General features: G+C 51.3%; 13 protein-coding genes across 13 annotated transcripts; 5 read left to right on the top strand and 8 right to left on the bottom strand.

Annotated features, from left to right (window-relative positions):
- Positions 1–310: 310 nt before the first annotated feature.
- Positions 311–809, bottom strand: N7474_005993 (uncharacterized protein; the record flags this gene model as incomplete). Its single annotated transcript, XM_057197408.1, has 2 exons — positions 311–660; positions 740–809. The coding sequence occupies 2 exons, from the start codon at positions 807–809 to the stop codon at positions 311–313; spliced, it is 420 nt and encodes a 139-aa protein (XP_057054804.1).
- Positions 810–2,417: 1,608 nt separating this feature from the next.
- Positions 2,418–3,074, bottom strand: N7474_005994 (class I SAM-dependent DNA methyltransferase; the record flags this gene model as incomplete). The annotated part of the gene is made up of 1 exon (XM_057197409.1): positions 2,418–3,074. The coding sequence occupies one exon, from the start codon at positions 3,072–3,074 to the stop codon at positions 2,418–2,420; it is 657 nt and encodes a 218-aa protein (XP_057054805.1).
- A 1,076-nt stretch (positions 3,075–4,150) lies between these two features.
- Positions 4,151–5,673, bottom strand: N7474_005995 (uncharacterized protein; the record flags this gene model as incomplete). The annotated part of the gene is made up of 4 exons (XM_057197410.1): positions 4,151–5,080; positions 5,131–5,232; positions 5,299–5,542; positions 5,609–5,673. The coding sequence occupies 4 exons, from the start codon at positions 5,671–5,673 to the stop codon at positions 4,151–4,153; spliced, it is 1,341 nt and encodes a 446-aa protein (XP_057054806.1).
- A 419-nt stretch (positions 5,674–6,092) lies between these two features.
- On the bottom strand, positions 6,093–8,165 carry N7474_005996 (uncharacterized protein; the record flags this gene model as incomplete). The annotated part of the gene is made up of 1 exon (XM_057197411.1): positions 6,093–8,165. One exon carries the CDS (start codon positions 8,163–8,165, stop codon positions 6,093–6,095), a length of 2,073 nt encoding a protein of 690 aa, XP_057054807.1.
- A 653-nt stretch (positions 8,166–8,818) lies between these two features.
- On the top strand, positions 8,819–11,155 carry abp2 (putative ARS binding protein Abp2; the record flags this gene model as incomplete). Its single annotated transcript, XM_057197412.1, has 2 exons — positions 8,819–9,469; positions 9,527–11,155. The coding sequence occupies 2 exons, from the start codon at positions 8,819–8,821 to the stop codon at positions 11,153–11,155; spliced, it is 2,280 nt and encodes a 759-aa protein (XP_057054808.1).
- Positions 11,156–11,862: 707 nt separating this feature from the next.
- N7474_005998 (uncharacterized protein) lies at positions 11,863–12,608 on the bottom strand (the record flags this gene model as incomplete). Its single annotated transcript, XM_057197413.1, has 3 exons — positions 11,863–12,337; positions 12,409–12,461; positions 12,540–12,608. 3 exons carry the CDS (start codon positions 12,606–12,608, stop codon positions 11,863–11,865), a joined length of 597 nt encoding a protein of 198 aa, XP_057054809.1.
- An 822-nt stretch (positions 12,609–13,430) lies between these two features.
- Positions 13,431–14,019, bottom strand: N7474_005999 (uncharacterized protein; the record flags this gene model as incomplete). The annotated part of the gene is made up of 3 exons (XM_057197414.1): positions 13,431–13,670; positions 13,726–13,860; positions 13,930–14,019. 3 exons carry the CDS (start codon positions 14,017–14,019, stop codon positions 13,431–13,433), a joined length of 465 nt encoding a protein of 154 aa, XP_057054810.1.
- Positions 14,020–14,755: 736 nt separating this feature from the next.
- Positions 14,756–15,586, bottom strand: N7474_006000 (uncharacterized protein; the record flags this gene model as incomplete). Its single annotated transcript, XM_057197415.1, has 2 exons — positions 14,756–15,409; positions 15,488–15,586. The coding sequence occupies 2 exons, from the start codon at positions 15,584–15,586 to the stop codon at positions 14,756–14,758; spliced, it is 753 nt and encodes a 250-aa protein (XP_057054811.1).
- A 2,724-nt stretch (positions 15,587–18,310) lies between these two features.
- Positions 18,311–18,580, top strand: N7474_006001 (ribosome biogenesis protein brx1; the record flags this gene model as incomplete). The annotated part of the gene is made up of 1 exon (XM_057197416.1): positions 18,311–18,580. The coding sequence occupies one exon, from the start codon at positions 18,311–18,313 to the stop codon at positions 18,578–18,580; it is 270 nt and encodes an 89-aa protein (XP_057054812.1).
- A 33-nt stretch (positions 18,581–18,613) lies between these two features.
- On the top strand, positions 18,614–19,447 carry N7474_006002 (Ribosome biogenesis protein BRX1; the record flags this gene model as incomplete). The annotated part of the gene is made up of 1 exon (XM_057197417.1): positions 18,614–19,447. One exon carries the CDS (start codon positions 18,614–18,616, stop codon positions 19,445–19,447), a length of 834 nt encoding a protein of 277 aa, XP_057054813.1.
- Positions 19,448–20,125: 678 nt separating this feature from the next.
- N7474_006003 (F-box protein) lies at positions 20,126–21,217 on the top strand (the record flags this gene model as incomplete). The annotated part of the gene is made up of 1 exon (XM_057197418.1): positions 20,126–21,217. One exon carries the CDS (start codon positions 20,126–20,128, stop codon positions 21,215–21,217), a length of 1,092 nt encoding a protein of 363 aa, XP_057054814.1.
- A 666-nt stretch (positions 21,218–21,883) lies between these two features.
- On the bottom strand, positions 21,884–22,770 carry N7474_006004 (Rab family GTPase; the record flags this gene model as incomplete). The annotated part of the gene is made up of 5 exons (XM_057197419.1): positions 21,884–22,008; positions 22,062–22,142; positions 22,191–22,580; positions 22,679–22,691; positions 22,750–22,770. The coding sequence occupies 5 exons, from the start codon at positions 22,768–22,770 to the stop codon at positions 21,884–21,886; spliced, it is 630 nt and encodes a 209-aa protein (XP_057054815.1).
- A 397-nt stretch (positions 22,771–23,167) lies between these two features.
- N7474_006005 (uncharacterized protein) lies at positions 23,168–26,769 on the top strand (the record flags this gene model as incomplete). Its single annotated transcript, XM_057197420.1, has 5 exons — positions 23,168–23,467; positions 23,558–24,675; positions 24,765–25,836; positions 25,891–26,246; positions 26,304–26,769. 5 exons carry the CDS (start codon positions 23,168–23,170, stop codon positions 26,767–26,769), a joined length of 3,312 nt encoding a protein of 1,103 aa, XP_057054816.1.
- Positions 26,770–27,053: the final 284 nt, after the last annotated feature.

The raw sequence follows: 27,053 nt of genomic DNA on the forward strand, positions 1-27,053 counted from the left end.
AGAATGGTCCTGCCATGCAAAATATGGGAATAGTAGACAGTGGTCCTTGAAAAGTACCAGGCCCACTGGCTCTACAGCTTTCCGAGGGTATACAGGTTACTGGGAGAAAGCTGCATGATAGTTAAGTAGCATTGTAGCTAAGATTCACGAGCCAGAAGCATGATGGAATCCCCCGGGGTTGCAAAACACACCAGATATCTCAATATCTCAAAAAACGCAAAAAGTCATCTCCATCCCAGAATCCACATCACCAAAGGACCAGTCAAAACCACGGGGATCATGCTTCCGAAGAGAAAGGAAGAGTGCAAGATCAAGCTTCCTCGGCGGCAGGAGCCGCGTCGGTCTTGGCGATCTTGGCCGGAGACTCTGGCTCATCGCCCTCGTTCTCCTTGTTGTCTTCCGCAACAGGCTTGGCCTTAGCAGCAGGACGACCACGCTTGCGCTTGGGAGCAGCATCACCGTTGTCAGCGGCCTTGGCCTTCGGGGCGGCCTTCTTGCGCGCGCCGCTCTTGGTGCCCTTGGCAAGGGTGGCCTTGGGAGTGGCAGGGACATCGTCGGAGCCCTCGGTGGCCTCAGCGTCCTTGTCAGGCTCAGCAGCCGCAGCCTCAGCGCGCTTCTTCAGAGAACGAATGTGCTGCTTGACGCCTTCGGCGGAGCAATCTGTTATTCTTCAGTGTTAGCCCTGATATCCTCGGCTGTTCGATCATGAGAGTGGCTGGGTGGTGTTGTGTTTACTTACCGGGACCCATGCCCTCGGCCAGCTTCTCGTAGTCAAGGCTGGTGGGGAGCGAGGCAGCAATCAGAAGCATCAGCTGTCAAGTTCAGGTCAGTGTGTTTCTCAACGGCTCGCGGTGTCAACATTGCGAGGGGGGAAGATGGGGGTCGAGTATTATTATATGCAAGCGAGAGAGGGTACTTACCTTCTGGTCGTTCTCAGGGCTCCATTTGACAGGCATGATGAACTTGAGAGTCAAAAACAGATTTTGGTAAGATGTGGATGTGGTTTTGAAGTCGAGCAGGTGCAAAAAGTGGGTGAAGGTGGAGGAAGAAGGAAGGTGGAAGAGGAAGAAAGAAAAGGGAGTGGTTGGCTCATCAAATATCCTGGGAGACTGTTGGGGTATTTGGTTTCTGCCTGCCAAACATGGAACAGAGTCAGAGACCACCACTTTACCAGGTCCTTCTCCAGTGAAATAACGTATAATTCAATCTTGAGCGGTCGAGATCCGGTCACCATGATCTGGAGTAGTAATATTTAAAACTCGATGCTCTATATTTCTCCATTATGTAGTGTGTGTCCGTATGAAATACTACGTTTTGATGCAATATAACCGGTGTTCGACCGGTTTAAGCTACTCTACAGCACTACGTCTCAGCTGGGGAATACAATGTGTCAAATTCTCTAGGGATTCTTGCTCAATGCAGTTTTGTATTTCCAGTAGAGAGTTCATGTAGCTTTTCTGTCAGTGGGTGAGGTGTTTGACAATAAGAGCCTGAAAATTGTGTTATCATCCACTGTTACTATGATATATTTTGAAAATCATGGGTTGGGCTGACAAGTCCTTTCCCGACCCACACGTCTACAACCAAATAGCACCAAAAATGGACATTTCCCGTATCAGACACCATCAAAATCGACTAATTTCTCTTTCACCGATCGTAATGGCGCAGAATATGGTCAGAGACAATGCGATGTCGTTGAGTGCAAGTCACGTGCCGGATAGTGTTGAACCCCCCATTTTGGGTAATAATCATGCCTTGGGCTTCAAACCAGCGGGTACGACTTTGGCTCTTGTTGGGATACAATAACACACAAAAAACAAGAAGGGAAAAACACTTTGTAGTTGCATTGATGCATTTCGAACAAAAAATCCACCTGGATCTGTTCTTTCTGGCCTTCGACGCTCCATGAGGCTCTGCTGCTGCAGGCAGCTTTATCCACACTTGACGGATTTAATAAAAGAGAAAGAAAAGGAAAGGCAGTATATAGTTTCCTACAGCTTGAGTCCAAGTCTACTAGATAGAGCTCTGCTTGAGTTGCAGGGTGGCTGTTTTACATGGATTCAATCTGAGTGTGTTTCTAAGAATGATAATACGCTTTCGCGTGGCCAAGCTGGTTAGAATGTGTTGAAAGACTACCGTTTCGCGCAGCCAAACTAGAATGTGTTGAAAAATCTATCGTTTGGTATCCGTAGCCAAACTGGAAAGGGGCATGTTGAAAAGACTGTGTTATGTCGCTCTCGCATTGTGTCGCAATCGCATTTTTTTGGGTTGTGGGCAGGGTCGGGGGACGTTAAAAAAACCCATCGAACTGTGTCGCTATCGCATGGTTGGTGCAATGGCCCTGTGTTGCTATCGCTTGGGGTGGCGCAATCGCATTGTGGCGTTGACGAGTTTATGTTGCTATCGCTGGGTGTTGCTCAGGCGTTGTTCTTCTCTAGGATAAGAAGTACTGCTTTGTCGCCATGGCCCTTTACATAATCTATAAGTCCGTCGGAGTGCACGGTCACCAAGCCCTCGGACTTGAGTTTCTCGACTTCGTCTTTGAACCCTCCGGGGACCCAAATCTCTTGGAGGATCGTTGCAACGACGATGCCGGTCGTCTTGGTAATTCGGACAAATTCCCGCAGAGCAGGAGCAGGGCCGACATGGCCAAGGGTAAAAGTGCCGACGCATACCACGATATCGTAGGTGTCGTTGGCCTTTTGGATGGGTGCGTTGAGATCCGCTTGATCTAGATCTCGATAGATGCCGGTCTTCCGTGCCACGTCGAGCATGGGACGAGACAAGTCGAGGCCATCGATTGCTTCAGCTTTACCAATGGCAATAGCCTGGCCCACCAGGCCGGTTCCGCAGCCGGCGTCCAGAATGACGGGCTTGGTGGGGTCGTTTGATGATTTGAATTTGATAGCAGCCTGGGCAACGAGGACAGGAGCCACGTAGTTTTGAGCTTCGTCTCCAACCTCATCGTTGTATGTGGCGGCCCATTTGTCGTAGATGGTCATGCAATCTTGAACACTTTTAGTGGCGCGGGCTTGGCCAAGATACAGGTTGGAAGCGGGAATTGGAGCCGACATGGTGATGAGAGGTGGGCTGCTGAAGATGTACGTGGTGTTGGGGAAACAATTTTGGCTAGTGAGAGATATGTTCTGCGGCACTAAGTATACTCAGATGCTCCTTTCGACCCCCCTGCGCGGACACCGTGCGTTCTTATAATTGTCGGAAGCTGCATGTAAGACTCGGGCGAATTGCGTGCTGCGGGGTTGTTTGGCGGAATCCGGCGCGCAAGGAATGATGTTGGTCGATCGGTGATGTCGGTGGCGTTTGTTACCCGAAATAGTCCGGGGCACAGAGAGATGGAACAATGTTCCTATAGGTTCTGATTGCTAAAGCTAGAAACAACTCTCCAATGAATTTGGATGTTCTCCATTATCCTTTTATCCGGCATCATGCAGTTGGTAGGCTCTCTACGGCCTGGACGCTGAGTACATACATAGCCCCTTAACGCTGAAGGAACACACTGCCCCTCATCTATTGAAAGACCCACTCCTCCGCAGGTGCCTGTCATGTACCGTCTGTAAGGGCCAACATATGAAAGATACATGATAGATACCTAGTGGGTCGTTCGTTCAATTAGCTGACCGAGACTTGTAACGTGTCCTATGCCACCAACAGCGCCAATGGGACCGTAGCATTTGATCTATTAGACAAAACAATTGCTAATAATCCGCTATCCTGAGCACACACACAATTCTTGGCTTTTTCGGCCACTGCAAGGTCATAGTTCCGTCCCGTGTCAAGTTGGATACCCACCGTGCGCTCCAGACAGGCCCCGAGCAGCCCCAGCGGGAGCTTCCCCACCAAAAGCCACAGACAGGAATACCCCACTTAGCAGTAGAGAAATCCGGTACCAAAGGGGTAAAAAGTCTCGCAGATGACACTGTTTTCGACACAGGGCCAGTGCAAGGCCTCTTAAAAATGGATTATAACCACATACAAAGAGCTCGGATGCAAGCACTGAACGCAAAATAGAGTACGCGCGACCCAGGGAAATCTCTAAACATCAATGACGTTCATGACCATGCCAAGCTGCATCCAGCAAAAGAAAAACCCAACCCATCGTGAAAGTATTCATTCAATCGTTTCAATCCTGTCACCCTGAGGTAGGCGGCGTCGAGGATGATGCCCACGGTCCACTGACAAACTGAGGATCAGATGCTGCCGTTCGCGAGGGCTCAAGATCGGAACCAGCCCCTTGATTGGAGTCACCAGCAGGTCGGTCACCTTGGCTCGGATATGCATTGTGTGGCTGTACTGTTCCTGTATAGACAGAAGTCCCACCACCGGGTTGATGAATTTGCGACGGCAGGTACTGATTGACACTTGCTTGAACCAGTGGATTCTGGTAGTACTGAGGACCGGAAACGGTATGAGAACTGGTTGCTGTCCCTGGTTGTGTCAGACTCGCCCCTTGGAGGTGGCCGTGCAAGTTTGATTGCGGCATGTATCTAGAAGAAGGTGAATGCGCGGCATTTTGAAAGCCAAATGGTATATGCGGTGGACCATTCGGTCCATGCTCGGAATGTGATCGCGATAGTGGGTACCCTAAAACGCTGTTGGGTTGTTGCCCCATGATGCTATTTGAAGTATAGGTTGCGTATGAGCCAAGGACAGGATGGGATTCTTGGCGTTTCAAACCGGGCCCGGGACCTGAAAATGATGGATTGACATTCGTAGGTCCTGGATGAGCTTGCATGCTGAAAAAAGGCGGTATTTGGCCTGATTGCCATTGCGACTGAGGGTTATGCATTTGAGGCATTGGAGCGCCAGCCCCAATAGGCAGAGGAGCCACCCACGGATACGGAGGGACATGCGAATGCGTCGTATAAGGAGCTGAGCCGTAGAGCAAGGCTTGAGAAGATTGGTGGCCCTGGTCAAACCCCGGGTGGTACAATCCCTCAAACCATGGCTGACCGGGGATGACTTGACCTGCCGGAGGCTGATTCTGGGTCTGGTACTGGCTCTGCTGGAATGCTGTGAGATGCGGGTTCGATTGTCCATGCGGCATCGGCAGTAAATGATTCTAAAAATCGTCAGTAACCAACAAATGCAATCCAAATCGTTCTAACACACCGTGTCGTGGCCACCCTCATTTGCACCAGGGCCTGAGGGCCATCCCATCATCCTGAAAGGGTCATGGACTGAAGTGTCGTGAACTTGAGAGCCGAGAGAGCTCTATCCCAGCATCAGTGCCACTCTTTAACGCTTGCACAGAGCACAATAATGAGTGCGATGCCCTACGGAAATCCCCGTTTGACCAGTCGCAGCATAGCTCCCACCCGGTATAGCACCCCCTGGTCCCGTCACTCGAGGGCTATTCGTGGCTGGCTGCGATGCGGGCGCTTGTGAAGGCCCGGCCCCGATTGGCATCGGTGTCGTGGATGGCGTAAGAGCAACTGGTTCCGTCGGAATTTCCCATTGGGATTTACCCGTGGCTCGTTGGACGTAGTACCATTTTCGCTGGACGCCTTCCCATTGAGGAAGCCTGAGTCGGAACGCGTTTTGGTTAGCAGAGACATCTGAGGCGCACAACGTGACAAGAGTCACTCACCACCCCTCGGGCAATGGCGGTGGAGGAGAGGACGGACCACCGGTATCCACAAAGTTACTTGCCATGCCGAGAGGCACCGGAGTCTGGAAGAAGTGATGTTTAGCAACACAAGTCGGTCAAGGAAGGCGTTGTTTCAGACCAGCGATCCTGTGGGGCTCCGCCAATTGGAAAGAGCGTTGGGTAGCCATGATTGATTGCATGGAACAATCATAGTTGAGAATATTTTTTATTATCGACAGCTAAATGTAATAGGTGCCTCTCTAATCATATCGCTTTCAAAGTGAAAGATAAAAGAACAAACAAACAGACAGCCAGGCACATCGGACTCCTCGCTCATAACCATACGTAGATGGAAGCCCATTAAACAAAGACCATCCCGAAAAATAGGAAAGCACGCAACTCCGAGAGACACCATCAATATGAATCAACAAAAGGCCAGTTTCATTGCTGCTGCGCCTGTCCATGCTGGGTTCGTAATCATCGCTCACTCATTCCAGTCCTCGTCGCCGCTGCGTTCGGTATCAAGGAAATCGTCCTCGTTGAATTGCGTGTCCATCGGCCGTTGGTTATCAATTCGAATTGTCACAATATCACACATTCCCTGAATAGTGCCCATTTTAGATTCCTCGCCCTCCGACTCGGCCGAATCTTCTGCCTCGGAAAATTTGCGCTGGGCAAGACGGGAACTCTGGCGCTTGGACGGGGTGAGTGGCGCGCCCTGGCCTTTTCCTGAGACTGCAAGATCGGGAGACATAGTGGAATCACCTTGCACCGCTGGCTCGATCGGACCCAGCGGGCGCTTTCGCAGAGAACGAAGATTGGGATTCGGGGGCTTGCTGCGGCGGAGAAAAACTCCTTCCAGCTTGGCAATCCACTTCTCGCGGAAATGTGCACGCTCGCGCCATTGGATCTTCAAAATTGCGCTAATGACCAGGCGTCGCAGGTCTGGAAGACTCGGTGCAGCATCGATCAGGGATGTGAAGAAGGTCTCGGCCAGGGTATCATCCCACCGCCGAAGCTGGATCAATTCGATGTCTTGCAGCTTTGGGGGCCATGTTGCGACCTCTTTCTCGCAAAGCAAGTGCGGGAAATGGGGCTCAAGATCGCGGAAACTGGACAGGTCGTGCATAGATATGTCCATCTTCAGCCTCTCCAGATTACTGCAGGATTGCGCAAGAATGGTCATGTATGACATGTTGAGGTGTCGGTTGTGGCAAAGAATAAGCTCCCGAAGATTGCCACCGTGAGATGAAAGGAAGGAAATGAGGTCCACCGAATAAATATGAATGCAGTTGTCGAGAGTGAAAGATCGGAGGTTCGAAGGCAGCTTGAGCAGTAGGGTTGAATCGACCAAAGAACATTTCAGGAATTCAATGCGTTGGAGGTCCGGGAGCAATTGGAGGGATTCGACAAGGATGTCCTCGCTTTCGGAGACATCCTCTCGATCCTTGTCACTGAAATGTAGCAGCCGGAGCTCTCGCAGGCTTTGAAAACTGGATAAAGCATGCTTCTCACGTATAAACTTGAGCAGAGCGTCCGTCTCCAGGAAACGGGTGTTCCAATCCCAGCTGCGAAGAACGATCTGCGTTTCTGCCATGGTGGAGAAGAGCGAGTCCGAATAACTCCACTTTGACTGCGGGATGCTCCACTGAGGCAAGCCCACAATGTAATCCTCCTTGTGATACAGCCGAATCCGTCGTGCCAGAGGTGTCTTTTCAATCAATTTGTCAAGATTGAAGTAACCGAGAGTGGGCCCACTCTTGTAAAGAAGAATGGTTTCTACATCCACATTGAGTTCTCTGATCTTGCTGGAGTAGTTGGTGGAGAGCGACTCCTGAGGCTTTGACAGGAGATTCAACAAGCCGTGGCTCCTGTGAGAGGGGAGCAACGGCGGACAATAGTACAGTGCCGCCAGAGCAGGCTCAGAGAAATCCCGGCACAGTAAAGCGACATCCAGGAGCCATTGAATCGAGGAGTTCCGAGTCATGGTCATTTCATCGACAAGCGGATAAGACGCGCGTAGAAAGATATCAAAGAGGATTTGGTACGGCAAGGTTTGCCAAGGAGGGATCACTCCCGATCCGACAATGGTCGGTATTTCCGTGTCAAATTTGGCCCGTTTGCGCAGGGGCTTGCCCAGCTGACCTCTTGTTTGTTTGCGTGGTCTTTTGGCTTGTTTTCTCCGGGTAGGGCCCCTCGCCCGGCTCGTTGACTGCGGCCGGGAGGGACGAGCGGTAGTCGTGGTGGTATCTCCGGATTCGGGAATAGGATAGATCAAATGGCTGGGGGGATCGGCAGGACCGGATGGAGCAAGGTCAGAGTCACTGTCATCAGGGTACTCCTCCAGGCTGCCATCAGTGGACTCTTCGCGATACGTCCTCGACATCCCGGACGGGTTGCGAGGACGCAGCGATAACGATGACCGGCGCGAGGCTTGACCGTACTCAAATTCCGAGAGATCGTTGGGATCATCTTCCGACATGCTCTCCTCATACGTTTCAACTCTCGTGCGGTTGGAACGCACAGGTCGGGTTGACCGACGCTGCGAGGGTGCCATGGCGGCTCGAGTCGCGCTAGGATAAGATAACGAGCCGCGCGAAGGGTACCAGCAGCATTGTCGGCAAGCGTGAGAGGAAAGACCGAGACGTGTGAGCCAAATGGAATGGAAGCAGGCCACGCGTCCGAGAGAGAATGTTGAGGATGGAATTGAGATGGGTGGAGGGAGCAGGGCGTGTTGTCGATGATGCCAGGCGATTGATGAGATCAGAGAGGCATGATTTTCCCTATCGATAAGGCTCGTGATAATGACTCAGCACCGGCAGAAAAGGGACACGATCACGTGATGATCCCAGGCAAACAACCGTGGGGACTCACCACTTCGTAGTCAAATGAATTGGAGGCGACTCCGACGGACTATCCTGACGGTACTGGGATGATCTTATTCTCGAAGTCTTCTCGCTACATATACCTCGACTCGTAACTGCAGGCGGTGAACCCCGGTGAATAACCCCGCCCGGCCGGCGCTAGTCGAGGATGTTGAGCCAGCCAAAAATAGAGCTCCAGCCACCCCGAGGTGGATTCTCCTTTGCCATAAAGTCCCTCGACTCGTGCTGGGTTAATATGACATCCGATAGAAATCCATTCTCTCATCATCATTCATGATTATTGCGCGGCTTGGTGAGCGATTCTTGCATCCATCTTGAGTTTCCGATGGAAGCTCCGTTCTCCATGGAGTCTGCCGATCGCTCCAATCGCGCCGACCTCGATGGCTCGCAAATGGTCGTCCAGCAGTATGCGCGGTATCCGTCAACATTGGAGTCAACCCTGCAGACCGCTTCTTCCATAGGGAGTGCTCGAAGTCAGCCGGATGCCGACCAGTCGCCTGCTCTTCGGCGCAAGGGAACACCGCGGAGCTTGCAATCGTCTCCCAAGGGTATGCGCTCCGGTCTGCCTCCATCGTCGGCCGCTCGCTCAGGCACCTCGATGTCTCCACCGATGCTGGATTCCCTCCGCCAGCAGCAGACCAAAGATTCTGCAGACCAGGTCGAACCTCGAGAGTTGCCGTCTCGAGATCTCACCGATGACACAATTGACGATGCTTATGTTGCCTTCATTCTTTATTGCAATCCCAATGTGCCATCCTCGGCCGACAACGCTGAATTGCGACGGGCCTTTCGCTGCCCGCCACGGAGTGATGGCAAAAGCTTCAGCGTTTTTACCCTCTTTGAGCTCATTCGAAAACTGGACAGCGGCGAACTGAAAACGTGGATTCAACTGGCCACGGAGCTGGGTGTAGAGCCACCTTCAATAGAAAAGAAACAGAGTACTCAAAAGGTTCAACAGTACGCTGTTCGACTCAAGGTGAGCAATACTTTTGTTTTCTTTCAACATGTGTTACCGAATTTTAACCTTTTCTAGCGTTGGATGCGTGCAATGCATGTTGATGCCTTCTTCGAATACTGCCTTGGCCATGCACATGTGTACTATACGCAACTCCCTCCAGCCGGGCCGTTCGTGAATGATTCACGGGATGGTGTTCCGCTGGAAGAGGATCTTGCTCTTCGAGCTCTAGTCCCGCAGTGGAAGCCAAAACGTGGCAGGAAAAGGGCCGAAGATAAGGAGATCGAGGACGAGAAGCTTGCGAAAAGACCTCAGTTGGATACCTCTATCGACACCTTGCATCCTGGCAATTTCCAGACCCCATCGGTGCCTTTCCCACAAAGCGCCATCCCATTCAGTGCATATCCTGGTGATACCGATCCATGGATGACTGCAGCATCTTCATTTACTGCGCCCGGTTCAGATAACCCATCAGATCAACATGGCCAAGATACCAGGTGGAGGCTTCCAGATCGTGAGGCATCGCCATCTGGCTACCCTCACTCTGCGATACTTCCCCGAGGAAGCCACCCATTGGAGATGCTTGGGTCTATTGAGCCTCGGTCTGCGATGACACCGGTCTCCGGTGACAAATCGCGCTCCAAGAGACGGCATGGACCAGCTGTCTCGTCTGCCTGGCCAAACAGTACCAGCTCATCGACTACCAAGGGGCGTGGAAGACCGCCGAATAAATCATCCTCAACAGGATCGTTTTCCTCCTTCCAGGTGAATCAAAATCGCGAGCCATCACAGACCCCAAATCCAGGTGCCCAGTCGTCTCCTCCCGTTTTCAGTCAGAATCCCTCTCAACGTGTCCTCGATACCGCGTACAACCAATCTCCCACCCCCGCAGTCCATGCAAGGCCTGGGAAGCTTCAGTTACAGGTTCCTCAGCATTCAGGAGCACCGGTTCGTCTTGCAACACCTCCCACGCTCCTCGTGAACGGAATGAATGGTGCTGTTATACCACAAGCGGGAGAAGACGACAGGACATTCTCACACGACATAACGAACAGCCAGACGACAGATATGGGAGCTGCGCGGACCATTTCCACCGATGATGTTATTCGTGCGCTTTCTGTGGAGCTGGCTCGCGCAAGGTTGTCTGGACGAACCTCTGCTCTAAAGCTCGATGAAGCACATGCCCTTGCCTCGGAAATGGTGCTGAATCTATCTGAGTTGTATTCACAGCTCCCACTGGGGTCGAAATCACTTGTCCTGGCTTTCCATTTGGGAGTGGGCCACCATTTTGGCTTTACGAGTGCCCAGCCAGGGTCCGTGACCGTGAAGGTAGAACCTGCATCGGCGGATGCGGCTGATGGAGAAATCCTGGGTCTGCATGAACCGGCTGGTGGAATCTTCTATACTATTTCCTACGACTACCAGCAGTCCTATCAGTTCTCGGTCCATGTATTTCTTGGAAGCTCCAATTCTGGAGCAAAGGTTGCGAATTTCGCTCCTCCAGCTGAGCCTGGGGAGTCAGCTCATGACCCTGTCGGGAACGAAGATTCTACCGAGTTTGATTATGAAGAAGACACGAGCAACCCCGTTTCTGAAGGAACCTGGAAACAGCGTTATATGCGCCTGCGGGCTCAGGTGCAGAGAAAAGAACGTGCTATATCTCAATATAAGCGCAGGATTGTCGAATCCGTTATGGCCGACATCTAACGACATTTCATGAAACCATGCTTGCGACTACCCAATGACCCCTCTTTGTTTTGTATGCATCTCACATGTTGTCATGGCGATCGAATACCCTGGGCGCATTTATCTTTGGTTACGATACCCTATCCCGCATTGAAATCTTCTCCCCCAATTCCCAAGAGTTTCAATCTTCTTCTGTAAATCGTTATACCCAGCTAGCAAATCCTACAGGCTTTCTTCTTTACAAGGGCTAAATACAGTGGAACCATCAGCCTTCATACCGCTGTAAGATGAACTTTAGACGCTCCGGTCATTCACCTCCAGATCTTCCGAAGCTACTCCTTTCGAGCGATCGAAACCTGTGTGGTTTGACATCCGCAAGAAGGCAGCTTGAAGTATCGACATACGGCAAGATGAGTACTAACTACGAACGTTTACCAGATTTAAACAAAAGGAAAATAGTCAACCCGTAGTAGATCATAAAGACCTTAAACCGGGCAAATCTTGCCGAGAATGGGGCAATATCCTGCTGTGCAAAAATAAATGAACTGGGCCATGCTAAAGCAAATCCAGAAAAGCGCACCCCAAGTCACCAAGGACCAGAAAACAAGATTCTTCCGCGAGATGCCTTGTGAATCCATGATAAAAACCCAGCAATACTTCGACGAACCCAACCGCTCCCCCCCACAAATGAACTAGAGAACCCCGTGGAGACGGATGCCATGCCCTGTTCAGACATGGGACATGGGCGACATGTCGCTGCCATAACAAATGGTAGCATCGGAATCCTCCTCGTCATCAATGACGATAACGGCCCGATGCTGGCGAGAAAGAATGGCCTTGGCAGGGATGACTATGGTGGGAGGATTCTTCGCAACGTTCTGGACATCTGCAATGGACTGCATATTGGTCTTATAGCGTGCCTCTTTGTTGCCAAGGGAGTGGAAGTGTGCGTCCTCTCGATGGCCACCCTGATCATTAGTGACATGTTGTGGGCCTATGGCAGAACTACAGCCCATGATGGGACTGGTATTGATGTGTTTAACCTTGGAAAAGAGCTGGTCCCAGTTGTGGCCCTCCCTGTCGACTTCGAGACCGCGGGTAGTGCGATCGGCGGACGAAACAGCGGGCTTTTCTGCGCGACCAATTGTCATTCCCATAGTATCCATACCATGAGCCTTCAGCAGCCGAGTGTAGCGCTTAGCCCTGTAGCACAATCAGCCGCTTCTTCTCCATCTCATCGTACAGGAAAGCTTTTGCTGTGCGGCAAAACTTACGCAGCGGCGCGGGAAGGCAGGCCAAGCTCCGTGGAGACTTCCTGGAAGTCGATCTGTTATTTACCTAGTCAGAATTTGTGGGTTGCCAAAAGCACTATTCAAACTTCGAGGACTTGTCAATGTGAGCTTACGTGGCGGTCATAGCAGTGCTTGATGCAGCAGAGCAGCAACTTGACGTGGTCCTCAGCAGTCTGAGGCATTTTGGTGAGGATAGAAAAAGCAAAACAGATAAAGATATGATGGGAGGAGTGTGATAAAAGAGGTTGTTGACGTGTTAGGTGGCAGCTGAAGAAATAATGTCAAGAAAATAATGCCCAAAACATCGCGTCGCCACGACATAATCGCAGCCAGTGTCTCTTAGGCAACGGGATTATCAGTGCCAGTAGATGCTTGAAATGAATAATTACTTATGAGATGTAAATTATGGCTTGACCTCTAGAAATAGATTGAAATTCCATGTTAGACCGAGTGGTCCATCTTGACTCCTGGGCTGAAGGTAGGGTTGAGCCGGCACGTGACGTCGTGAAGAACATCTGGAACAACACTTTTGGTGAACAACTCAGCTTTCCCATGGAAACAACCTTTGTACTTCTTTCAAATATTTAAAATTCCAAACAGAAAGGCACTACCTGAGTTCTGAGATTTATATAGGCCTGAATGTAGTAACAAAATGCAGCCTTGCATCAAAAAAGCTTGCTAGTGCTGAAGCTTCTGCTGTAAACAGTCCTCCATTCACTCAACGGGACTGCAATGCATACGAGCGTTTAAAGGATTGACAGCATGTACATCAGGCTCCAGGTCAACTACTACGAGCGCTTTGAGGAAGGAAAAGGTATTCAACAATCCAGTATTAATTTCAACTAGTGATCTCCTCTGCTTCATCGAGCACCGCAAAAGCCAGGCATAAACAAACGTGAATCTAAGTGACGTGGATCTGATAATTAGCTGAGCTGTATATAAAGTTGAAATGAGGAGGGGGATAGAGGGGATGGGTGGGCTTGGGAGGAATGGAAGAAGATCGACTACCCGTCGACCTCCCCGTGGGAGATATCGCCCCCCGAGCAGTCAGTCCCTAGATCGGAAGGCGAGGGAAGCCTGGCCAGCGGGCTGGGTTCCTTCTGTTCGGGCTTCACCTCGGGCTCAAGAACTTCCTCCTCGGCCTCCTCTCGGGGACTGACTGCGCGGGCGGCCTTGCCACGGGGGCGAAGGTTGTAGCGGCCTGCGCCGCAGGCCTCGTTGGCGGAGATGTCGTTGGCGCCAGACTAAAGCACAATGTAAGCAATGTGAGCATACTAGAGTTTACTCTTATTCTATTACCTTGGCGGCAGCACGAGACTTGCGGGAACCCACCCAATCCAAGTGGATACCGTACTTGATAAGAGTCTTCATGCGTCTGATGACAGATCGGTGGTTGGCGTAACCGAGGTCCTGGGCGACCTTCTTCACATCCACCTGTATTCTTGAAGTTAGGATACTTATTGAAATAAGACGCGTGCATAAAGCCTAGACGATATTTTGTACCTGTCCCTTGTCTTTGTCCAAGCGCTCGCGGCACGCCTTGGCGAAGTCGGAGTCGGAAACCGGGGCAGACTTCTTGTTGGTGGTGGTCATGTTGCTCAAATGGGATGAAAAGCCTCAGAAAATGGCAACATTTGCAGAATAGCTGGCCGGGATGAATAGGAAAGTGATATCGGGATGATTGGTGGATTCGGTGTTGGTGGATGAGAAGGTGGGAGAAGAGATGGAGGTTGTCGAGGCTAGCTTGTGTCTGAACACCCAGGTAAAGGACCCTTTGATTTCAGTAACCATTATCCCAGAAATAACACTTTCAATATATGCCACCTGTAGGAAGTTCAAAACGGCCGTATATGATGCTGAACAGGCCTTCATATCTAAGAAGACTATTTAGCAAAAATTATGATAAACATACCCACTATGCGAGTTTGTCCACAGTGAATGCATAGGAATGGTCTGAATATATTGTAAAATGTGTTGCTACACCCTCATATTGATTTATCTACAGTTAAGCTTATGATTCGGCTTCTCAAATAATGGGTTTTAAGCTTCCCCAGACCAACTGCCACGGAGTCAGGGCAAGCGTGTCCACGTGACCGTGAAGAACATCAGCTTTCTCTGGATGCTCGGTTCAAAAAAGCACGTAATCCGTTCAAACAACAAAGTAAATTTGTATGAAAAATAATAGCAGAAATTAAATGCAAGCAGTATTCTGAATTCCTGAATTACAGCAATATTGAGCCAGATATCACGAAGTGACCAGACCGAGTTTCCACTCGACAACATAAAACCTCCAACGATCACAATACCTACCCGTTCCATAAGTCCCATCCTACTGATTCTGCTTTGCTGACTTCTCAACCTTGATAATCACAGCATCTGAATCATCCTCATCCTTCCTTTCTACTTTCACTGGGACCCGGCTCATATCGGAAGGTGGCCGAGGTTCGAATGTGATGGTTGGGCCAAAATTTGGCGCTGGAGGCATTCCATACTCATACATGCTGGTTTCCATCGATTTCATTGGCATTGTTGAATACTGTGTCATGTTTGAGGGCACTGGAAAATGAGCTGCGGATGACATGGAAGGCATAGCTGGGGCCATGGAGTATGGCATGGAATTGGCGAAGTAGTACATTCCAGGCGGCGGCGACACGGAATAGTCATCACTTGGAGAAGAGTATACCCGCGGAATATCGGTCAGAGTGGGCATATTTGGCGCAAACGGATCCCATTTCACAAAGGGAGCCGGCTGGACAGGTTCTTGTTTCGTGAAGATCCCCAAAGTCGGGGTTGGCGGCGGCGGCGTATCACTGAGCATCTGAGCTTTAAGATCCCCTTTCGGGTCTTTATTCGCAGCTTTTCTGGCTTTTGCTGCCCTGGCTCCCGTTGTTCCTTCCATCTGTTGTCGGAAGCGGGAATAGCGCATGCGAGCGGCGTGGCCGTTGGAGATTTCCAGTTGAGAGGCGACCAAGTTCCAGTCCACCTAGCCAGTTCTCAGGATTAGCATTTCCAGAACCTATAGAAAATATTTGGAGAGGGGGATTTTTGAGAGTCAAGGTACCGATTTCAAATCCAACTGTTTGAGGATAGCATAGAGAAACTTTGGCGTTGGGCCCTCTGTTTCCATGGCCTTGCCTCGTTTCGCAGTAGAGGAAGCCATTTTGACAGAAGCACCGGGTAGATGGCTGATGCAGCAGTAAGATGTTCAACTGGGAAGATAGCAGCAGAGAATGTTGTTGATATGGAGAAGTGCACTTTCCTGCACATGAGGCAGAAGGTATATATCCGTTAAAAAATTATGAGAATCTCCGTCAAAAATGGGAAATGCAAACCGTTTCCTGCAGAAACACAACAACAAAGCAGTGCATATAAAATTTGAAACAAAGAATGCATTGTAGATATGCAGTATGAGTCAATTCAGTTTGCTTATACCGTCCGCTTTTTGTCTAGAATACCAAGGGTGAATTCCTTTGTTCTCAATAATAATAATCAGGTGAAGCATTCATGCTGTTTTCTCCATGCACAACACACACCTTTATCTATAGCAAAGAAAATATTGCCACTTTTTTGAGAGCGCTAGAAATGCCATGGTTTGGCTGTCAAGGGAACTGCAAGAATAGCAGGTGTTGGGTTGAGGAAAGACAGTGACGTGGTATTCCTTGCCCTGACTTCACGCATTAGACCAGCATCAAACATGATCTAGTTACCTCATGGCAGTTGGACGTAGATTCTAGTGTATCGTAAATTTCAGGACCAATTAGCTGGTGTGGAGGGAGTGATATATGCCACGCCAAGAAGCGCCGCAGTGCAGGGGCCTGAATGGGACGATTCTATCAGCTGCAAAACGGGCAGTCAATGTAGTTGACATTGAATCTAGAAAAAAATTAGTAATGAAGGATGTTGAGCATATATCATGTCAGAATGATATATCCAAGAGATAAAATGCAGAGGTTGTAAACAGGCCTTTCATTGAGGATGACCCGATGCAAAGAATATGCTAAATACGCAAGATTACAAGCCGTATAGTTTCACTCCAACCACCAGAAGCAGCATCTAGGGACCTAGGGTCGTGCTTCTCAGGTAACCCTTGTTGCTTTCCATAACCCTGTTGTGTCCGAGTTGCTTCTGGGTGTTTGCGATGAATGAATAATGATGAGAGCGGCAGTGATTCGGGCATACAATAGTACCTGGATACAGAAATAAAGAGAGAGTTAACATTTCCTCTTACCTGGAACAATTGTGCTTTTCATAATCATAGATCTGCTTGCACTACGAGCTGAAGCCAGAACGGCTCTGACTAATCTGCCCCTCGCTCTTCCTCGATCCACCTCGGAGAATCATTTATTTATATGAGCTCCGGGACTACGATCGACACTGCAGATTTGGTAACTAGGAAGTATTATCCCAGATCAGCGGCCACCATGTCTGTGGTTGCAGTTGGGGCGTGCTATGTGGACACCATCATGACGTAGGTTGTCTTTCCTTCGTTCCTCTCCAATCTTGCCGCACGCAAAGAGATCGGCCGAGAAGGGGAGAAACTGTTATATTTTTATTCTAACACATCCAGAACACCGCATTATCCGGGGGAAGACGAGAAATTGCGCGCCTCAAGCGTGACTCGACGCCGCGGTGGGAATTGTCCCAATACCTTGGAGGTGCTGCAAGAGTTGACGCAGCATGCCCCATTAAACCAGCTGCCGACACTAGATTTGATTACTGTCCTGCCAGCGAGACACTCGGTTGTATCGGAGCAAATCAGATCAGCCTTCGAGCCTCGAGTCCGTTTGGACCACTGCATCTACCGGGACCAGTTTACCGAGCCGGCATCCAGCTACATAATCAAGAGCCAGTCTACGGGCAGCAGAACCATTGTCAACTACAATGAACTTCCCGAAATGACTGTGAAGGAGTTCTCACGGATTGCAGATGACTTGGGTCCTCGGGCAACTTGGTTCCATTTCGAGGTGCGTGGCATGAGCCAAGGCTTTCTGGGAGTACCGTCTTGGGGTAGGAAGCAAAATAAACCTCTGTGCTAACTTCTTCCAGGGCCGAGTACCAGATGTGACCATTGGCTGTATCCATTATCTCCGACAACACTTTCCCAATACTCGCGTCAGCGTGGAGGTCGAGAAACCCGGCCGAGACGGTCTACAGGGGCTTGCCGCAGAGGCGGACGTGGTTTTCTACTCAAAAGGCTGGGCCCTCGTGAGGACACCATCGTGCTTGCACTTCTAGTTTCGGACCTTGCTGATACATTGTCAAGCATAATGGATATTTCTCTGCGGAAGAATGTTTGCGGAAGCAATCGAGCCAGACACCTAAGGCGTAAATAGTCGTCCACCTATTATCCTTGACTTTGGAGCTGATAATTTACAATCCTAGGTCTCTTCTCTGCTGTACTTGGGGCCAGGATGGCGCTGATGCCTTTGAGCCTAATACGCAGAACTTCGCCCACGTGCCAGCGTATACTGCGGAGGATTTTAGAGTGGTTGAGTAAGTGGAATTAACGGTTAGCTCTGATGATCTGGACTGCATATTTCTAACACAAAATAGTACCATTGGGGCTGGAGACACGTTTATTGCTGGCATGCTTTATGTTGAGGCCCTCAACGTCCAGCAGAAAGACTGGGATCTCCCACGGAAACTGGAGTTTGCAAATCGGGTGGCAGGGATGAAAGTGTCCCAAGAGGGGTTCTCGGGGCTGCATAGAGCATTAGAATCATGACAATCGCTCGGAAGGAAACCAGGACGAGAAGAGGGGTGCACGTGACTGGGAAAGTCATCCAGGGCGGTGAAGAACAAAAATAATCTGCCGTCTACCTTTTTTTTGATCTGCGGCTGTCTTCTGCAACACCAGAACTTCCCAGTTACAACCACAATCACTATGGCAGCAGTCTACAAGACAGTCTCCAAAAAGAAGGCTCAGCTACCTGCTGAGCCAGTGGATGACGAGGACATTGACATGGAGGAGCTGCTCAACGACGCAGACGACACGACAGACAGTGAAGAAGAAGAGGAGGAGCAGGGCGTCGAGGCCGCGAAGAAGCAGCTGGCTGCAGGCCAGATGCCCAAGACTCGAGTCCTCATTCTGACTTCCAGGGGCGTGTCCCATCGGTATGGAATCATTGTTACTACCACCAAGGATTTATGCTGATCAATTCTACTGTCCTCTAGTCACCGACACCTGATGGCCGACATTTGCTCCCTCCTCCCACACACGCACAAGGAAACCAAACTGGATACGAAGAAGAAGACCGCCGGTTATAACCTCCTCTTGAACTCTCTTGCCGACCTGCACTCCTGCAACATCATTTTCTTCCTCGAGGCTCGAAAGCAAGGCCAGGATCTCTACCTGTGGCTGGCGCGCCCTCCGAACGGCCCCACAATCAAGTTTCATCTCAACAATCTGCATACAATGGCAGAGCTGGGGGCTGGATTCGCGGGCAACTGCCTGAAGGGCGGACGCGGCTTGGTGGTGTTTGACCGGTCATTCGATGAGCAAGGGCCGGATATGGGCGCTCCTGGCACAGAATACCGGGCTCTGATCCGCGAGATGCTGCGCGGAGTTTTCTGTGTTCCTAAGCGTGGCGTGAAGGGCATGAAGCCTTTCGTCGATCGCATCATTGGTATCTTCGGAGTGGACGGCAAGATCTGGATCCGGGTCTACGAGATTCGCGAATCGGAAGGCGAAAAGAAGAAGGACGGCGAAGAGACGGTTAAGCCCGTGCCCAAGGGCAAGGACGCTCAGCCCGATGTGTCTTTGGTGGAGATTGGCCCTCGCTTTGTCCTGACCCCCATCGTCATCCTGGAAGGCAGTTTCGGCGGGCCTGTCATCTACGAGAACAAGGAGTACGTCAGCCCGAACCAAGTTCGTCGTGAGGTCCGCATGAGCAAGGCCGGCCGGTACTCACAACGCCGGGACGTGACGACGGACCGGGTGGCCAAGCGCGCGGATCTGGGGCTGTCGGAGAACTCACAAAAGAAGCGGGATGCATTGGAGACCCGGAAACTGTTTGCATAGATGATCGATATGTTTCTGTCTTTTTTGATATCCGTCGGGATGATGGTTTGAGGCTACATGTATATTTGATTATTGTCATGGTCTGTTCAGGCGTCCGGGCCGAGTCTTTGAAATTAAAAAGTTCATGCAATGACCATAATCCAAGTAAATATTCATCTCGTTTTAGTTCATTCATAAAGCCCCCGACGCCGCAGAACATAGATCAGCTCAACCTCCAGGTGACAGACCACGTGATCAATACCAGTCATGTGACCAGTGACGCGACCTATAGTCACCGACGCCCGTCGCCTCCGTCTTGCAACCATCAACAATGGCGTCGCTTTCTTACTCCAGCCCTCTTGGGCTGCTGAGCTGCCGCTCTCTTTTTTCATACTCCCTGATGTTTCCTCCCAGCTTTTGTCCTTTACTTTGGCCAGCCCCAACGGCGGGGCGCCGCTCAACTAGGCCCTGGCCACGCGCGACGGCCGTTGTTCGTCTCATTACGGCGCTGTCGGACCAGCTCTATAGCCAGAGACATTCTGACCAGAAGATACATTTTCCGTCTTACGCCATACGGCACATTTGTTTGAAACAAAACTATTACCTGAAAGCGTGAGCACTTTGTTGACGCGCTGCGGATGACCACAGGGCTGACAGCTCTCAAAGCTATACAGTCATACGTGAATACATTTTTCCATAATGTCAATCGACCACCTGGCGACAGAGCTCCTGCTCCATATTTTTCGATCTTGCGACTCCATATCTGATGTTTTGAACCTGGCAGCCTCATGCCGTCGACTCCATCGCATCTTCAACTCGACCAACAAAGTACAACTCCTAGCCAGTGCCGCAGAGGCTGAGTTCGGCCCTCTCCTCGATGTCGTCCAAGTGGTGACGCACAATGCGAGCCAGCCAGCTCATCTCATCCGGCATGCGCCTATGTCCGATGCGCTGCTCAAGCAGATAGTCCAGTTGGGTCTGGCGGCGCGGAAATGGGAGACGGTCTACCCATTCAAGAAATGGAAGACCGACTACGAAGCCCGTCGCTCGCTGACTGAGGAAGAGAAACTGCGCCTGCGCCGTGCAGTATACCGGTTGTGGCTGTACCATCGCGCATTCCACACCCGTGCATACGATCGGTTCTCTCGCAGCCTTCGACACGTCGTGACGGAGCGCGCCCAGCTGCTCCACAACTGGTCTACTGCCGAGCTGGCAGAGATGGAAGACCTGCGCCTGGTCATCTCTGACGTCGTCCAAAATCACATCTGTCCCAGCAACGGCGCAATCCAGCGCAAATTCCGCAAGCGATACCCCGAGAGTACCCACCAGCTTACCTTTAACATCCATCTGAACTACCCTCCGCCCACCGGGTCCTCGCCTTCAGTCTATCACCAACAAGGCAACGATAAGAACCCGAGTGATCTCTTCGGCCAGTACTTCCATACAGCCCATCCGTCCAATTTCACCGAGTCGTCAGCCAAGATCCGGTCTCGATTCCGCAACGACCTATCCCATGATCCAGGGTACGAGGGATGGGGCGATGAGATCCCTCACTACTACGTCGTGCAGGACATGATGAAGCTCGACCCGGCGCAGGTGTTGTGGCTGCGTGAGCATGCACCTCTCAAGGAGCAGGTGGAGGATTTTATCTGGTCTTTGGGTGACTGGTTTCGCAATAACGGCGAAACCTTCGGGGACACGCTCGAGTTTGTCATGAGGGAGCGTGGCGATGATGTGGGGGAGTTGCGAGCCGCGATTCTTGATCGTGAAATGGGCATTGTGTTGGAGTAGTGATGGGACCCCATGTGTGATTGTGTGCTTTGTTTTTTTCTTATTTTGTTTCTCTTTACTTGATATCACCTTAGACATACACAAAAGAAGGGTATATGAAACGTACGATCGAAGAATTGAGTAGGGATATGGGATAGCTCTCACGTACACTGCCTATCGTTTTGCTCTAATTCATCACCCACTTCTTGTCCGATAACTCGGAGAAAGATTACGCAGCAAAACTGCAGTCCAATGTACGGATTTGCATTTGCACCCGGAACAGTTCGTACAAGCCAACGCAGCCTCAAATGACAGACGCCCAACCACCTGCACACCAACGGGAAGAGTCACGAAACACACCGGTTCGGCGGAAGAGAAAGAAGAAAAGAAAAAGAACATCAATTTCGTTGGGGGTCACGCAGGAAAAAAGCGAGCAAGAAATAAATCCAACAGAGCAGGGAATAAGATCTGCGGTGCCAGTTTCGCCATCCGGAAGAAAAGACACCCTTTCTCCTCTCCCATCCATGTGTATCCGCCCTGCCCATCTCTCTACCAGCCCCGTGTATCAATCATCTTCGTAGCAACCGAGTGATAGACTCCCAACACAAATCAAAGCCATCCCAGAAACGCATCGCAAAAGTCGAAGTTTCGTTGCGGTCGGTGTGCGTCGCCCTCGCGGGGGCGTGTCTAACAGCAGCCCTGCTTCTGCTCCGAGTCCTGCGGAGTGAAGTCGATCACGCGGCGGTCGGGGATCGAGCCTGAGCCGCCTTCGCCGCCCTCGATGGCCTTGCTGGAAACGATGCGGTAGATTTCTGGGTGCCTAGTCAGCGCTGCGGGGGTGGAGGAAATGGGGGCCACCACCAACCTGTGAGGATGTTCTGGAAGGCCAGCTCAACGTTGCTGGCGTCCAGGGCGGAGGTCTCGATGAAGGAAAGATTGTTCTCGCCTACGAGCTGGGGTTAGCGGTGTTCCCGAGAGGCAGAGGAACACATACTGGCAAACTGCTTGGCCTCCTCCGTGGGCACGGCGCGCAGGTGTCGCAAATCGCTCTTGTTACCCACAAGCATGATCACGATGTTGGAATCGGCGTGGTCCCGCAGCTCCTTCAACCACCGGTTGACATTGTCGTAGGTTTGGTGCTTGCTGATATCGTAAACAAGGAGGGCACCGACTGCACCGCGGTAGTAGGCCGATGTGATGGCACGGTAGCGCTCCTGACCAGCCGTGTCCCAAATCTGTGCCTTGATCGTCTTGGAGTCGACCTGGATGGAGCGGGTTGCGAACTCTACACCGATTGTGGATTTCGAGTCCAGGTTGAACTCGTTGCGGGTGAACCGACTCAGCAGGTTGGACTTGCCAACACCGGAGTCTCCAATAAGCACCACTGTTCAGTCCGCCGGATCAGTATGTGCGGTCAGGGAGTCGAGGGGTCGCGGGCAGGTGCTCGTAGGCTGCGGGCGCCGCGTGGGGTGGCAACGTTACCTTTGAACAGAAACTAGAGGCATGGCGAATCAATATATCAGTGCGAATCGAGTAATCAGTCGGAAACTCACATCATATTCGTCGTTGGCCATCTTGAATGGGGGGTCGAGCTAGAACAGCTCGGGGGGAATTAAAAGACGGGTAAACGTGTTCAGAGAAGAAAGCGGGAATCACTGCACGGAGGAAGAGATGGTTAGTATGACAAGAGCGGGGGAGGGATAGATGAGAAAGAGAACCCGCAGGCAACAAAGATCAGAGTACTCACCAAGACAAGAAGACCGTGGGGTGGGAAGAGGAAGAGAGGATTATTGGTTGATGCCTCGACCATCTCTCTCCTTAACGTGCCGAGCCCCTTTGGGTGGTCACGTGCGGGATGCTGTCATCCCGCGCGATCAACAAAGAAACAGAACGAACAAACGATCAATTGATGATTGGCGGGGAGGGGGACTTGCTGTTTGTCTTCCTCCACAGTCCCTGGGGTCATCCGCCATGACTTCCGAGGCGCTGCCTTCGAATGACTGGGACGCCATCTCTCTCACGTCAACTATCTCAAGTGAGCAGTGCTCCACATATGAGGTAGAGACGATTCTAGCGCAGAGAGACTTGGAAGATGGCCCGCAGTTCCTCGTGAAATGGGCCAACTACGGCAGTGAAGCCAACAGCTGGGAGCCCGAGGACGCCTTCGATTCACAGGAGACTCTGCTGGAATGGGAGCGAAAGAAAAGAGACATTGACCAGGGGAGAGTGCCGCCATTTGATGTCGAGGCCTGGGAAATCCATGTGCAACTCGTTAAAGATTAAACGGCCCGACGAAAAGCGAGACGCAGAGATAAGAGACGCCGGTTGGCTCTTCGCTCGCCTGTTCCAGGTTCTGAGCAGCTAGCAGAGGCTGGCCCAAGTGAATCGGCATCAGGTATCGGAAACAAACGCAACTTCTCCGCAACCTGTTCGCCGCTCTTTGTTACTCCTGAGCCTTCGAGGTCTCCAGTGCCCGTCACCCAGGTCGCCCAGGAGACTGTCTCTTCAACTGTCTCCAGCTCTTCATCGGATAAACCTCTCGTGGAAGAAAGGGCAAGCCGCGTATCCAATGTCCGCCCTGCAGCGCAGCTACCCACTCCCAAGCCACCAACGGCGCCACCTGAGAAGCCCCCGCTGGCGGGTTTCGGTATAGGCAATATGCGTAACAAGCGAGTGAAACCCAATAGCTGGGACGAACCGATGCCAGATGTCACGCAGCTGGAGCTGAGGAAGCCATCAGAGTTTCCAGCAAGGACTGGTCACAAAGGCAGTTCCTCCCTTCAAATCGGGTCTTCTGGTAGAGCGCCAACCGCCTCCAACACACGTAATGGAACGCAAGTGACTGCAGCCCCTCCAGTGCAACCGCAACCTACCCCCGAGGGTGCTCGAGCGATCAACACATCTACAACTACTCTTTCATCTCCGACGACCGTCTTTTCACCTGGTAGGAGGCATTCACGTCCGGATTTAGATATCTCCCCAAAGCCCGTCGAGCCGCGGAACCGCGCAAGACCCTCTCGCCGGCTGATCGACAGAATCGGCCCCTCCAGACAGCGTGAGGCGCGGGATATTCATGATAGCTACAGACCAGGAGGTCTCTTTCGCGATTTACCTCCTCTCCTCGACTCATATAGGCCTCAACGTGATGATGGCTTTCGCCAATCTCGATCCCCGTCTCCCAGACTGGAGAGGTACGACCCAAGGTTTCCAAAACCGTTGTCTGCCAACGGTCAAGCCCCTTCGGTTGAGGAGCAAATCCAACAGATGCCTGTTCCGTCAGCACGCCGTGGCGCAAACTTTTTTCAACAACGTGGCGAAAATTACTTCCGTAACCCTGGCGAAGTCCTTGCGCAAGTGTATTGGGGGCCTGACAAGAAGTACGTCGGGCCTGTTAGGCTGTGTGGTGCTTCCGCATACGAAGATGTCACTGGCCAGCTTATGAAGAACAACCGAGGTCTTCGACTTGAGGTTTGGTTCAGGTATTTGTGCACGTTTGAAGAGTACAGCGATCTTTGTCCAAAGGTAAACCACTCAAATTAGTATACGAGTTCATTGTCATATCTAACAGCGGCTGGAAGGGCCCAAGGCAAAAGGAGTGCAACGTTTGGGCAGAAGGGTTCCCTAACACGAACCGAGCGCTCGTCGAAATGGCAGAGTATCTCCGTGAAAGAAGCCGGGTAGCGATCTACTACCCGCCAACCAATGAAGGTTACGTGTGGGTTGCTTATTCTCGCTGGTCCCACGCCTTTGATATTCTCACTCATCCGATGATCAAGGACGTGTCAAAAGGCGCACCCTTGGTGTTCGCGGTGCAGAGGCAACTGGCGCCTATGGAGAGACCGTTGACTCGCCATAGAGAGCAGCAACTACCATCGTTTCCCCGTCCAAATCAGCCTCTCTGGGACCGTGTAAGCACTCGCACCACTCACGGTGACTCCCATAGTCCAGGCCAGCCAGGTTCTGAGGAAGAGTTGAGAATACGAGGAGCTGCCCAATGGACCCCAATTGCATCATCGGAGCGAGGTCTTGTCGTGAAAAGCCAAAGTGCCGAGGAGACATCTTCTCATCAAAGGCGCAATGCTGAGATTGCGGGCCCTGAACCATCCAAGCGGCCTACACAACCACTCGATTCTCGCCCTCGTCTCCCAGCAGTTGACTTTTTTGGAGATCACGGACACCATGCGGAGGCTCCACCGTCCAAGCCATCAGAGCATGTCCAGCCCGTTTCTGATCTTCAACCCCAGCCTGAGGACTCCACGATGGGCGAGAAGTCCGCTCAATCATCGGCAAACGAGCCAGATTCCCTGAACAAGAACCAGAACCCGACAGCCGAGTTATCTGGCATCCCACTCCTATCAGTCGATACTCGTACCCGTGCCCAGACGCCCCCAGCCAACATGTCGCTCTCTGAGATTTTCAAGGCCGAATACAATATCACGATGAAAGACCTGGCAACTGTTCAGGATAGCCAGAGAGTAGCCAAATTTTTCTACCTGTGGTTTCCTATACATGAGGACGACTCGGAGTATGTCAGAATGGCAGCGTTTTTGGAGGAAAATGGTGTGACGATCCTATCGAATCGCAACGCTGGTGATTGGAGCAAGTTTGTACACAACATCAAGGGCGGCAGTGTCGCTGTGGTATGGCTACCCACTCATCTTAAACCAAGGCGAAATATCTAACAACAAGCACAGTTTCACGAATCATTTTCGGATTATAGTTCTCTTAAGCCTTCTATCCGCTATGCGTTGCGAAACACTTCACTGAATTTCTGGAGTGCGTGTCTTAAAAGACCTCTAGAGCACCCTGACGGGCGCTACCCGACGGCCGGTGAACATTTCCAACGTCTATTCCCTTATGGTGCTGCGATCTTAGTCACTCCGGATGTCCTTCTCGCAGATGTGAAGGGAACCGCGGTGCTTCTGAAGTGGTTTTGGTACTCTCAAATTCAAAAGCCTGGAATCTCCAAGCTTCTGTTTCCACCTAACATCCTAGAGTGGATCAAGACAATTCTCACCAAAGAGGACAGGGACCAGACCGGGGATATTCTGTACGTTGAATCCATCTATTCTTTCCAATCAAGCGCTCTAACAAACTCGCTATCTAGCTGGTTAACGATCCTTGCTTGGATCAAGAAGAATAATTCCGTCGACCGCGATCTGCCACGGTTCTGGCCTACCAGTTTGGACACTCGGTACCTCGACAGGCCTAACAACAATGTCCTTTCGTTCCCCACGTATGCATACGGCACGCAGTTCAAAGACGCACAACCGTCCGCTCCTGCGGATGAGCAATGCGTCAACAACCTGATGGAAACATATGCGGGTTGGTGCCTGGTCCACGCAGCGCGCTTTCGGCGCTTTATTATCATCACTTCGGCACCACAGCAGACGCGAACCGATAGCTGGGGACATGTCGAATTTTTCAACCTGAAGGCGTTCTACGACACGTTCAAGGTCGATTACCAGCGTCTCTATCAGGAGATTAAGGGAGAGGTTAAGCAGGCCTCTGCTCCTTCTACCTCCGTCACACCCAACCAAGGCCCATTGGAGACCACTCCGAAGGATATCTAAATGGTGGCGAATTAATGCTCCGGAGCTAAACCTAGAGAAGGCTGGCTTGATGTACTTTGGTTTTGCTCCAGGTATTCTTCCTTCTTTTGCGCATGGCCGTTGTTTTGCTGTTGAGATACCCCGTTTTATTTTCCCTCGTACCACTTCTTTTGCTCTTTCGAGTTCATGGTCATGTTTGCTATGGGGGCATTGCATGGGAGTATTCGTGTGTCAAGTCTATGATCTTTCTGTGAGCAGACAATAAAGTCTGTTCTGTGCTCTTCTTCAGAAAGAGACGCGAATAA

This window comes from Penicillium riverlandense (assembly GCF_028828495.1).
Source record: "Penicillium riverlandense strain IBT 135883 chromosome Unknown utg000003l_segment0_segment0, whole genome shotgun sequence".
Lineage (NCBI taxonomy): Eukaryota > Fungi > Ascomycota > Eurotiomycetes > Eurotiales > Aspergillaceae > Penicillium > Penicillium riverlandense.